Below are 13,551 nucleotides of genomic sequence, written 5' to 3' on the forward strand. Positions count from 1 at the left end.
GCTGATATATAGTGAATAGTGAGTATAGGTGTTGTCTTGTCCCTTATCTGGTGTGGTTACATGTTTGAGAACGCAGAGAACAAGCCGAGAGTCTCTGGATTTGTAATTTTACTCACTTTTTAAGGCAGGAAAATGATTTCTCGATGTCGGTCCAGTAGGGAAGGAACTCCTCTTTGGGTCGGTTAGGCAGGCAGAGGGCGCTGCAGAGCCGGTTGAGCTCAGCTCGGTCCAGTTTCAGATTGTGCTGCTTCCACACGTACAGCATGATGATCGCAGCCTTCAGAGGATCTTTAATATAATCACCGTTCCCACTGCCGTCCTTCTGCAGAGCCGGAGTCACCTTCTTCAGCATGAAGTTCTTCAGGAGGTTGCTCACCTAAAGAAAAAAATCATATATTGAGGTTTTGCGATAATAGTGTTTTCTTTATGTTTAGATAAAAAAAAAAACTACACTGTCTTTTTACTTTATATTCAGCTCTGAAAAAAATAAGAGAGCACTTAATAATGATGAGTTTCTTTGATTTTACCAAATTAAAAACCTCTGGAATATAATCAAGAGGAAGATGGATGATCACAAGCCATCAAACCACCAAACTGAACTGCTTGAATTTTTACACCAGGAGTAAAGCAGCATAAAGTTATCCAAAAGCAGTGTGTAAGACTGGTGGAGGAGAACATACCAAGATGCACCAAATTCCACCAAATATTGATTTCTGAACTTTTAAAACTTTATGAATATGAACTTGTTTTCTTTGCATTATTATTTGAGGTCTGAAACTCTGCATCTTTTTTTGTTTTTTCAAACTAAACTATGATAGAGCGCTTTCATACTTTTATATAAAATTGAGTGCAATATATTGAATTGTAACCCCTGTATTGAGATACACACCTTATTAGCCTGTTCCTTAATGTAAAACTTAATTTAGGCCTCATGTTACATAATTACCTTACTGACTTATCAATTGTATACAATTGTTTTATTATTATTATTATTATTATTATTATTATTAGTATTAGTATTATTAGTAGTAGTAGTATTTATTAGTATTTATTATATTTATTATTATACACTAGGGGTGTGCCATATCGTTTCGTACACAATAATATCACCAACTATTTTGAATATGGTAAAATATATTATGCAAAAGAATTTAGAAAAAATATTACACTGTTCTCATTTCTCATTATATATCTACTAGATACAGATTATATCTGTCCAGTATCATTTATTTTACTTTAATCCTGGATATATGGAGATATTTGGAGTGCATTATTATTATTATTATTATTATTATTATTACTATTATTAGTATCATGACTCAAGATTCTGGATCGTTGACTTTTACTGTTAAAAATCTGATAAAATTATTGTATTTTTTAATATCTCAGTTAGGGTTGTGGCATATCATATCATATGCAATAATACAATTTTATTTTCATTTTGCCGCAGTAGTGTATTCTTGAAATATATATATATATATTTTTTTTTTACTTCATTTTTTGTCATATCGCCAAGAATATCGTAATTCGCAAAAATACAATGAAATATCGTGATATTATTTTAGGGCCATATCGCTCAACCCTCATTTTACTATTCATTTACTATGTTAATTGATTGAATAAATATATATCAGTACTCACGTCGTTTTCGTCGTAGTTCAAAGCGAACCATTTTTTCTGTTTCTCTTCGAAGACGAAGGGGTTCCCGTAGATCTGGTGGAACTGTCTCAGCTGGCTGATGAAGCTCTTCAGGTTTATTTCACTCCAGGAACTCAGGAGATCAAAAATCCTCTCCAGCATGAACCTCCCGGCGATCTCTCGCCCCTCGATTACGCTCTTCCTCTGATCGGGCCACAGAGCGTCCTTCAGCTTCTTCAGCACGTTTTTAGACGGCTCGGCGCAGATTATATCATCATACTGATGCCATTCTCCTGCAGCAAACAGAGAGAGCAGAAGAGATCTGAGATACACAGTCTATACAGGAGGGGTGGACGATATGACCCTACAACAGTATCACAATATTTAGGGGCATTTTTGCAATAATGATATTATTGACGATATTTCACAAAACATTGTAGTTTTTAAAAAATAATAATTTAAAAAATATACTGCTACTTACATTTATTTAAATATATATATATATATATATATATTTTTTTTTTACAATTTCTTTAGTATGAATTTAAGTAGGGCTGGGAATCAAAAATCAATACCAAATAGGCACCTACCGAAATGTCTCAGAAGAAACCGAAAGAAGTCTCGCCTTCTCTCTCGCTGTTTCTCAAACACTCCCCCCTCCCTCGCTCACTCTCTCTCTCTCTCTCTCTCTCTCTCTCATTTATGCTGTCTCGCCTTCTCTCTCTCTGTCTGTCTCTCATTCTCTCTCTCTCATTCGTGCTGTCTCGCCTTCTCTCTCTCTGTCTCTCTCTGTCTGTCTGTCTCTCTCTCTCTCTCTCATTCGTGCTGTCTCACCTTCTCTCTCTCACTCTGTCTGTCTCTCTCTCTGTCTGTCTGTCTGTCTCTCTCTCTCTCAATCGTGCTGTCTCACCATCTCTCTCTCTCATTTGTTCTGTCTCGCCTTCTCTTGTTTAATTCAATTTAATGCTGATATTCCTTAAAAAGAACTCTTAAAAACTGAAATGTGTCCAGTAACATGCTTTGGGAAAAACATTGCAGTAAAAGTATTGCTGCTGTTTTTGTTCCCAATAAAGCACCACAATCATGCTCATTGTTTGTTTGTTCCAACAAGATCCAGAAGTATGGTAACCTCTCATTGTGACAGTATGAGAATGATATTACTCATGTCCGCTGTTAAATAAATCCATCGTGTGAGATTAATTACTGCTATCTTTATTTTAGGTATCAAAAAAAAAAGATACCCAGCCCTAAATATAAGAGTTTTACACATTCTGTAAAAACGTCAAAAAAAATCTAAAATAGTTAATTTGTTACAAAACAGTAACCCTGCGTTCACAGTGACAGGCTAAAGACGATCATGCATTTCCTATGGGAGGTCATGATTTGTAACTACGATTTGGTGACAAGCGACAAACGGAGGTGCAAATGAACAAACTTTTAAGCAAATGAACTCTGACACAGTGAAACGATATTCAAAACAGATTTGTCAAACTCATTTTTTGAACCAAGACAGGAACGCCCCATATTTAGATTCCTGCTCTATTTTGTTTATTCAATTTAACAGGTTTTTTATCCTCTCTGTAATGAAATGTACAGTTGGGTTATTGTTCTTTAAGTACTGATTATTTCCTCGATATGTATATTGTGAAAATGTATCACGATACTATAAAATATAACCGATATATTGTCTAGTTCTACTTTGTGTTATTTAATTATTTTTTAATTCACTTTATAAATGTTGGTTTGTTTTGTTTTATAGTTTATTATTTTATTCTACTTTAATATATTTTATTTCACTTTTATTCTTCTTGTATAGTTTTTTAGTTATTGTTTATTATATATTTTTATATTTTATGTGCTTAGTTGTATCTTATTTGTTTTATATCGTATTTTAAAGCATCTTGTATGTCTCATTAAAATGCGGGGTCTTTTTATTTATTTATATTTTTTCTTTGAAAATCCCCTTCCTTATGTATTTATGTACTTTATGTACTTGTTTGGCTACATTGTAAATGAGGGTCTCCCTTAATGAACTCTGGGTTTAAATAAACGTTGATTGATTGATTAATTGATTGATTGATTGATTGATTGAAGTAAACTACAAAATAAATACACTACTGTGAACATAAACTATTATACAAAAAATACAATTAAACAAAGCGTTACAGTAAAAGAAACATCACTATTATTATTTGTTATGAACTGTGGGCTATAGAAGACTCACCTTCATCATTAAGCAGATGCGTTTTAACAAACAGACACCTGTTAGTGGTTTGATTTGAGTCCAGTTTATAAATATATTCAAACTCATATTTCTCCTTCTTCTTCTTGAGCACTACGTATTTGTAGGGGATCGACACTGCAGCTGCTTTTCTCGTGGTCGACAATCTTCCTTCAACCAGAAACCCGTGTTCTCCCAACTCCCTGAGAAATAAAAAATAAAACATAGAAACAGTCAGTCATTATTTTATTGGCTTTATGTGATGCAGACAACACTGTACAGTATATATTATATTATATATTAATATTTAATAGATAATATTTATTTATTATATTGAATTATATTTATGTATTATATTTAATTATATAATATTTATATTATATTTATATTATATTTATATAATATAATATTATATATTATATTATAGTATATTATATACAATAATGCACGGAAACTGATAGGCACTGTGTGTAGTGTTTTAAGCGAAATGCTAATTTATAACTCCTCTTATAAAGGCATTAAAAAAATAAATAAATAAAATAAAATAAAATAAGGAAGCATGTGGACATTTATAAGAGGCAGTGAAACTGATACTCACAAAAGGGATTATTTATAATAATAAGTTATTCTTAAATGAGAGAGATAGAGAGTTTTATATGTAATGGCTGGAGTACCACTTAAAATCCATCTTTATTTGTGTTAAAATCAGAAGATTAATACAAAATAAAGCTTAGTTGAACACACAATACCTTAAAATTGCCTACCCAAAAACAGTACTAAAGACCTGCTTCTACAGTCATAATAATCATTTAAATGATAAATGTATATTTTTCTTCACTGATTCCCTATACTACTGATGCTTTTTCAGTACTTTTATGGTAATTTTATGGCATTTCACTTTAAACAATTAAAGGCATTACATTAAAAAAGGATCTTTGGTTAAAAAAGAGATTTGCACTTATCCAATCACAATCTATAAATGTAAAAGGAACAACTTTAATTTATGTTTTTATTACAATTTGTTACAATACACACAAAGTTTTCACTTGCTTAAATTTGTGTTTAATTTAATTTATTTTCTTAAAAAAAAAATAATAATAAACTCAAAAGAAAATCAGAGAACAAAAATAGTAAAAACCAGCAGCACTTGTTGGCTGGAGAATTTCCAATTTATTAAATATACAAAAAAATAACCAGCGTGTTTCAAAACAATAAATCAAAACTCTCCAGCCAACAAATGCTGATGGTTTTTACTATTTTTGATCACTGAATTTGTTGCCAGGAACCGTGTGCAGTGAAGTTGCACCAGATCCATTTTGGTTAAAAAAAAAAAACGAAACAATTTAAAGTGCAAGGAAAAAAATAATAAAAAATTGACAGGGTCCTAATAATCTTGCCCCTGTAACAGATAATGCAGTAAATATACAGACAAGTCGTTCAGTAAAGTATTGATCTCACCGTGTCACATGGAGCTCCACCAAGTTATCATCCCAATCACCAATCAGATCACCCGCCCGAACAAATATCTGATCTTCACTTGGATCAAACTTGAAGTCTTTTGATAGAACAGCATGGAAATAGATGTTGAGTCTCTCACTGGAGGAAACGGGCTGAGTGGAAGTGGGAATCCTGCAAAATATACAGAGAAAATTAAGTTATAAGGAATATAAGTTGTGAGGTCTGATAGTGGATGCAGATGGATGGTATGTTCCATTTCTGAAGTTTATTATTATACAGCACTTAAAAATTATGAGTTTCTTTGATTCCACCAAATTGAAAACCTCTGGAATATAATCAAGAGGAAGATGGATGATCACAAACCATCAAACCACCAAACTGAACTGCTTGAATTTTTACACCAGGAGTAAAGCAGCATAAAGTTATCCAAAAGCAGTGTGTAAGACTGGTGGAGGAGGAGAACATGATGCCAAGATGCATGAAAGCTCATTTCTCATTTTCTGCAAATAAATGCTCTATATTACAATAATTTTACTTGGAATTTTACTTGGTACAGAGGACAAGACTTTTATTGTTTTTTACTTTTACCAGACATGGATATACTTTAAAGTAGTGAGAGGTGATAATACGTTTTGATGGGAGCCATGATGCTCCTGAACGCATCCCATTCAGGAGGGAAAAAAAAAAAGAAAAAAAAAAAAAAAACACAGCCCGCCCACAATAAAAATTGATTGGCTGACTCACAAACTCTTTGCAGTGAACAGGCCAATCAGAACACTCTCTGTTTTACAGGCGCTTCATGAATGTGCACACAAGACATTAGATATTGGTCATTAAACATAAATGGCTGTGTGTTATGTGAGTTCTTTTGAGAGCACAGCAAATTTACACTGTTATAATGTAGCTGTACACTGACTACGTTACACTGTATAAAAGTGTCAAATCTTCAGTTTTGTAAGATTTAAATATACAATAAAATATTTGTAAAATATGAGGGTGCAGTAACTGTACCTCTTTGGAAGTGGAGCATCCTTCTTAGCCTCTGTTTCTGCTTTTTTGTTTGGTTGCTCAGTTTTGGCGCCACCTGAAGCTTCACCTTTCTTAGGAGTCGACGGCTGCTGCTGACCCTGCTTTACATCTGGATCCACACTGGAGCCTCCACTCTTTACCTGAAGATGGAGAAACCCCCAGAAACAACATCCATTCAATCTCCATACAGCTTATATAGTTTCATATTCATAAATCTTATGGAATGTGGATTACGGATGTACCAATCTAATGTTAGGACTGGATAAGGTTCCAGATAAGAGCTGGGCGATGTGGTAAAAATATTATGATCACCATATTTAAAGACATTTTTTTTATGATACACAACATTTATCGAGAAAGATCGAATAAGATTGTTGCATCTAATGTGAACATAATTGCAAAGAAAAAAAAACTATTATAAGGCTACATTTTGACAGCAGGTAAAAGTGGCCCAAATCCGACCTAGGTGAAACCGAAACTTCACGTGAAGCGCTGCTAGGGGCTAACTTACAAATGATGACTTTCTTTTACCAAAATGAAAACTGGAATATAATCAAGAGGAAGATGGATGATCACAAGCTGATCATCAAACCAAACTGAACTGCTTGAATTTTTACACCAGGAGTAAAGCAGCATAAAGTTATCCAAAAGCAGTGTGTAAGACTGGTGGAGGAGAACATGATGCCAAGATGCCTGAAAGCTCATTTCTCATTTTCTGTAAATAAATGCTCTAAATTACAATATTTTTACTTGGAATTTGGGAGAAATGTTGTCTGTAGTTTATAGAATAAAACAACAATGTTGATTTTACTCAAACATAAACCTATAAATAACAAAATAAGAGAAACTGACTCAGAAACTGAAGTGCTCTCTTTATTTTTCTTCAATTTTACCTCAGGTTTGCTCGGTGGCCCAAACACTTTTCCACTATTCCCAGCAGTGGTCTTGCTTTCTTGGTTCTGGTTCTGGTTAGTTTTCTGGTTCTGCTTGTGTGGACTGGATCTAACATTGGGGCTCTGCTCCACATTGGCGTTCTGGTCCAGCGTGGCGTTTGCTCTGTTAGACGTCTCTTTCTGGTTCTTTTGGTTTTTAGACCCAGTTTTAGGCTTCTTTTGGTCACTGATCAGATCCGGTTCTGAGGATGATGGACCTGAGCTGGGTGGGGCTGCACTGGGCAGATCAGCATCAGAGTGCAGGTTCTGTTCCTGCGGTGCTACAGGGTCCTGATGGGTCGTCTTCCTTTGTTCTGAAGAAGCCGAGCCCTTTTTCGGACCTTTTTCAGTGGATTCCTGCAGAACCGGGTCTGTCTTTTCTTTCTTTTCTCTTTTTTCGTCTCCTGAACTCTTGCTGACCTTCTCAGTATCTTCTCCAGGCTCATCTTCAGCTCCACGTCTTTCACTGCAGTCGTCCAACATTTGTTCTGAAGCCCCATCTGATACACTGGACTTGTTCTCGGGATGGACAGGTGTGTCTGAGAGCGAGTCGGGAATCTCATCCACTGCACAGGTAGATTCTTCGCTGTCCGAGGTCATGACCTCACCCTGTCTGATCTCCATGGCTTTATCAGACAGGGAGATGTCTGAGAGATTAGACGTTAGAGATAGAGGCTCCTCTTTATCTGACGCTTTCTTCTTGTTCTTCTTCTTTTTCTTTCTCTGCAAAATCAGAAAAATAAAGGTAAAATTAAATAAAATTTTATTTATTTGCAGAAAATGAGAAATGGCTGAAATAACAAAAAAAGGTGCAGAGCTTTTAAACCTCAAATAATGCAAAGAAAAAAGTTCATAAATTCATAAGTTTTAAAATCTCAGAAATCAGTATTTGGTGGAATAATCCTGGTTTTTAATTACAGTTTTCATGCATCTTGGCATCATGTTCTCCTCCGCCAGTCTTACACACTGCTTTTGGATAACTTCATGCCACAGAATTGCAATTTTGGTATGAACAGTTTGAAAGCCACTGTATACATGCACTGAGAAATCTCTAAGAAACTGAGAAATACAGGTGCATCCCAAAAAAGTAAAGTAGCATTGAAAGGTTAATTTACAATTAGAATATTATATACAGTAAGACCAACTGGTACTTTTGGCAGTGCAGGCAGTGTTCCAAGTCCTGCTGGAAAATGAAATCTGCATCTCTATAAAAGTTTTTCTCAGCAGAGGGAAGCTGTAAGATATGAAGTGCTGTAAGATTTTGTGGGAAAACAAAACTGCACTGACTTTAGACTTGATAATAAAACACAGTGGATCAACACCAGCAGATGACAGACATGTCTCTCCAAACAAACCATCACTGATCATCAGTAAATTTTACATTTCATTTAAAGGAACTCAAGGGAGTCTGGAGGAAGAGTGGAGAGACACACAGTCCAAACTGTGAAGTTTCCACCAATCAGTGATGCAGATTTTATTTTCCAGCAGGACTTGGCACACTGCCAAAAGTATCAGTTGGTCTTAATATATAATATTCAAGTTTTCTGAGGCACTGATTTTTTAGTTTTTTTCTTTGGCTGTAAGCCATAATCATCAACAATAAAAGAAATAAACGCTTAAAATAGATCCCTTTGTGTGTAGTACATCTATATAATATATGAGTTTTCAATTTTTTTTTGGGATGCACTAGTCAGAAATCCTAAAATACAAACTTCATCACCTTTTTCTTAGGGTTCGGGCCGTTGTTGTCGCTCGGCCGTTTAGGAGAGATGGTCGTTCCAGAACTATTCAGTGCTAAAAGCTCCTCCTTCACCTCCTCCATCTCTGCATCAGCATCCAGAGGAATATCTGCAGGCTGGAGAGACACTTCTGGAGTTCTGTCTGAAAAGACGAAACCTAATTACTAAACCAAATTACTGACTAACAAACACCACTATCATCAAGAATCAAGAAAGCAAACCATAAGAATTATTAAAGGTCTCTTGTATGAATGAAAATGCCATGTGAGCTCCGGCGTTTCTGTATAGCCCTGCTTTAGTTCACTGGATTAGAGGTCCCTGAAGAAAGACAGGATTTCGGCTCTTGCTTATGAATATTCATACATGCAAATATATATATCACTTTATATATATCGCCTCTGATTGGCTAACAGCACTGCAGGAGAGAACGCCTACATGCCTTCAACCCCCACAGTCAATTTTACAGCTCTAAAACTCAAAGAAGACAAAATGTTTTCAGAGACACAGCCTTAGTTATAAAGATATAGCACACGGTATACAGTGCTAGGTAAAGCTAACCCTTAAACTTTGCTTAATGCGGCATTGATAACGTTTTTTTTTTAGCTAAACTCACACTACTAAACTCTTACTCTTGGGTATTTTCACTACGTCGAAGCCCCAGACTCTATATACACTCTATATTAGTGCTGTGCGATATGACAATAAATATCGTGGGGATGATAGAAGTGTCTATCGTGCTACTTACCTTCTATCGTCTCTATCGTTTCTACAGTAATTTAATCAATTATTCATGCAAATATATAAAGTAGGCTACAATGAAATGTATTGGCGTGGTCACTTTGCATAAACTCGGTTTATATAAGTTATAATAAAGTAATCTTCACAAAAAAAGCTTCATAATGTGGTATTGCAACAGGACGCTGCTTTATGTTATTTGACGGACACTTTAAAAAATGTTAACTGAGTTTATTTTGATAACTCAATTTAAATACCTTTATAATTTTGACAAATGTGCCACTGCATCTACCTCATCTGTTTTCATTTGATACATATATATTGCTGCACTAAAAGGTAGTAATTCTCATTTGTGAAAGTTTGGTTTAATTTCACTTTGAAATAAAGTTGGAAAAAGCAATGATATTATTTTGTCATATTTTTCGAAGAATAACTGAAAACATACTCAAACATCATGATATATATCGTTACCGTGATTTGAGCGGTGTTCTGTCGAATTGTGCTACCTTGTCAAACTGTGCTTACCTAGTGTATATTTACGGTCTCCACAAAACACAGAATCCACCGGAGATCCAATTTAAACCTGCAGTTACTTACACAAGATAGCTAACGCTAACTATCTGACCTAGAGACCTATTGTATTTCACAAAGAACAAGAACAAGTGGATTTTAAAAAAGGAGACTTATAAGAATGTAACCTTTCATGGCAATATCATAACAGTAAAAGACAAACACAGGAATTATCTCACAACCGTTTAGCTAACCTTGAGTTTTCTCAGGAGGCTGCGTTATCAGGAACGCCCCACACTGACTGCAGAACTTCGCCGTCTCCTCCACAGCAACGTGACCACACTTCGGGCACTGCATCCTGAAAAACAAAACACCAAATCATGAAGAACACAGATAATATAGCCTCTTTCCATCCAGAAAATGAGAAATGGCTGAAATAACAAAAAAGATGCAGAGCTTTCAGACCTCAAATAATGCAAAGAAAACAACAAGTTCATATTCATAAAGTTTTAAGAGTTCAGAAATAATTAATATTTGGTGGAATAACCCTGCTTTTTAATCACAGTTTTCAGGCATATTGGCATCATGTTCTCCTCCGCCAGTCTTACACACTGCTTTTGGATAACTTTATGCCACATAATTGTGATTTTGGTATGAACAGTTTGAAAGCCACTGTATACATGCACTGAGAAATTACAAAAAACTCAGTTTAAGAACTCATACAGGTGCATCTCAAAAAATTAAAGTATCAGCAAAAGTTACTTTATTTCAGTAATTCAGTTCAAAATGTGAATTTCATATATTATATAGATGTATTAAACACAGATAGATCTATTTTAAGCGCAAGTTATTTATTTTATTGTTGTTGATTATGGCTTACAGCCAATGAAAACCCAAAAATCAGTGTCTCAGTATCTAAAAATAGCATATTATATACGAGACCAATTGTTACTTTTGGCAGTTAATGCAGTCTCTTTCCATCCTCTGTTCTTGAATGACAGGATAACACTTCTAGGAAAGGGAAAACCACAGGGCATCTCACTATACAACATTATCACAACACGTTTCACATGGATTACATCACTATTAAAAACCTAAAAATAGGAACGAAATGTGATGAAAAGAAATGATAAAAACTGTAACGGATTTAATAGGGCCCTAAGTTGCTGATTAATCTTCTAACTGAAGCCTAAAAGAAACCAGTGCTGAGAGAATTTCCTGGAAATCAGTCTGGTCTGGGTGGGGAAGTGAAAGGAGGAGTATATGACTAATGCAGTACTGCAGTCTCAGTACTGTAAGTGGATGGATGGATGGATGGATGGATGGGTGGATGGGTGGATGGATGGGTGGATGGATGGGTGGATAGATGGATATGTGAGTGGATTAATGGGTGGATAGATGAATATATGTATGTATGTATGGATGGATGGATGGATGGATGGATGGATGAATTTGTGTGTGGATGGATGAATATGTGAGTTGATGGATGGATGGATGGATGGATGGATGGATGGATGGATGGATAAATATGAGTGGAATGATGAGTGGATGGATGAATATGTGAATGGATGGATGGATGCATGGATGGATGGATAAATATGTGAGTGAATTGATGGGTGGATGGATGGATTGGCGACTGGGTGGATAGATGAATGAATATATGGATGGATGGATGGATGGATGGATGTCTTGCTATAATTTTTACCAGTTTACGTTTGTCACTCCTTAAATTTAACATGATGTTAATGTACATTTTAGTCACACTTTTAATATGTTTTTAATATTTAATTGGACAGCTAACACAAATATACTTATTTTCATTGATTAGTGGCAGAAATAAAATATAAAACTAAATTTAGTGCAAATGTATATTAATCAATTTTAATTACAAAAAGTAGCCCTTAAGTACAAATAGGTGATTCCAAAATAACATTATTTAGGAACAGAACTATTTCAGCATAATTTAAGTATACTTTTTGCCCACTACCACTCAAGACAAACAATGTTTCAATATTTTAGCATAAATCTGTTTTGGCTTAAACAAAACTTAAAACAACTGTTTTAATTGAAATTAGCAATAATGTAAAAATAATAGCACACACCTAAAATAGTAACACCATTAAAATAACATGACATTAATTAAACAAAATGTTTTAGAAACTTATTTGACTAAAACTAGACCAAAAATAGTTTCCGTCTAAAATGTGATTAAATCACATAGATTTTAGTCAGAAAACAAAGGCTAAAACTAAATCAAAATTAACACTGGTTTACAGAGCATGGCTGCTAACTGCTCTTAAAATAAACACTAAACTATATTTATGGCACCTTGGACCTATCCCTCAATACTCCAGTAGCTGCACTGACGTCATTTACAATCTGCTTTAGATAACTCCAGTCCAACTCCAGTTCTTGAAGGACACGTTTTACTGAGTATAAAAAACCAAGACCCTTCAGAAACGAAACTTAAGAGAACCAATCACCCAACCCAGTGATAGCAAAAAAAAATATCAAGAGTGTGTAGATCTGTCCTAAAATATTAATGTGATTAATTAAAGAATCTAAAGTAAAAACAAATATTCTAGTTTGTTTAAAACCTTTTGTTAACAGAGAAATTCAGCATTTGTTCCTGTATAGCTTTACTATAGTCTTCAATATTAAACTTACAATATAAAAAAATCATTAAAAAAAAAATCCCTATATACTAGTGTTGTATAATATTATTGTATATTATATTATATTATATTATATTATTATTTGGGTTACATTACTGTTTTAGCTAGTTAACATATAAAACTAATAGTATTTAAGTTATATCTTATATATACTACTGTATATATATATTACATTGTCTTATATTATATTATATTATATTAAATTATATTATATTATAGGGTTACATTACTTTTTTTAGCTAGTTAACATATTATACTAACATCATTTAAGCTATAGTTAATACATACTAGGGATTATATTATATTATATTATATTATATTATATTATATTATTAAGTTACTTTTTAGCTAGTTAACATATTAAACTAATATTATTTAAGCTATAGTTTATATAGCTATATATACCGGTTGTTTTTAAAACTTAACTAGCTAACTTAACTAAAACTTTGTCTAAATGGGTCTAATTATGATCTTTTAAGCTTCTGCTGCTGCTTTTGTTTATGTTTGTGTTAGCTAGCTACCTGTCAAATCCAGCTAACCTAGCTACGTTACTTCCCAATCTTAATACGTAAGTTAGTTAACTTAACATTAGCTACCTTGCTTAGCTTAGTCCA

The 13,551-nt window shown here is 34.0% G+C and overlaps 1 protein-coding gene across 3 annotated transcripts in view; it reads right to left on the reverse strand.

The window, feature by feature from the left end:
• Positions 1-13,551, reverse strand: part of rnf213a (ring finger protein 213a) — a 152,832-nt gene that overhangs the window by 137,996 nt on the left and 1,285 nt on the right. For 2 of the 3 annotated variants that reach the window (XM_049468109.1, XM_049468107.1), the window contains exons 2-10: positions 11,215-11,273; positions 10,517-10,620; positions 8,999-9,159; positions 7,240-8,001; positions 6,329-6,486; positions 5,318-5,488; positions 3,863-4,062; positions 1,642-1,931; positions 117-376 (exon numbers count right to left, since the gene is read on the reverse strand). In XM_049468109.1, the coding sequence (XP_049324066.1) occupies positions 117-376; positions 1,642-1,931; positions 3,863-4,062; positions 5,318-5,488; positions 6,329-6,486; positions 7,240-8,001; positions 8,999-9,159; positions 10,517-10,620; positions 11,215-11,273 (2,165 nt within the window). The remainder of the gene's footprint in view (positions 1-116; positions 377-1,641; positions 1,932-3,862; positions 4,063-5,317; positions 5,489-6,328; positions 6,487-7,239; positions 8,002-8,998; positions 9,160-10,516; positions 10,621-11,214; positions 11,274-13,551) is intronic. The other variant, XM_049468110.1, reaches the window with a different exon arrangement.

Source organism: Astyanax mexicanus, chromosome 19 (genome assembly GCF_023375975.1).
Source record: "Astyanax mexicanus isolate ESR-SI-001 chromosome 19, AstMex3_surface, whole genome shotgun sequence".
Lineage (NCBI taxonomy): Eukaryota > Metazoa > Chordata > Actinopteri > Characiformes > Acestrorhamphidae > Astyanax > Astyanax mexicanus.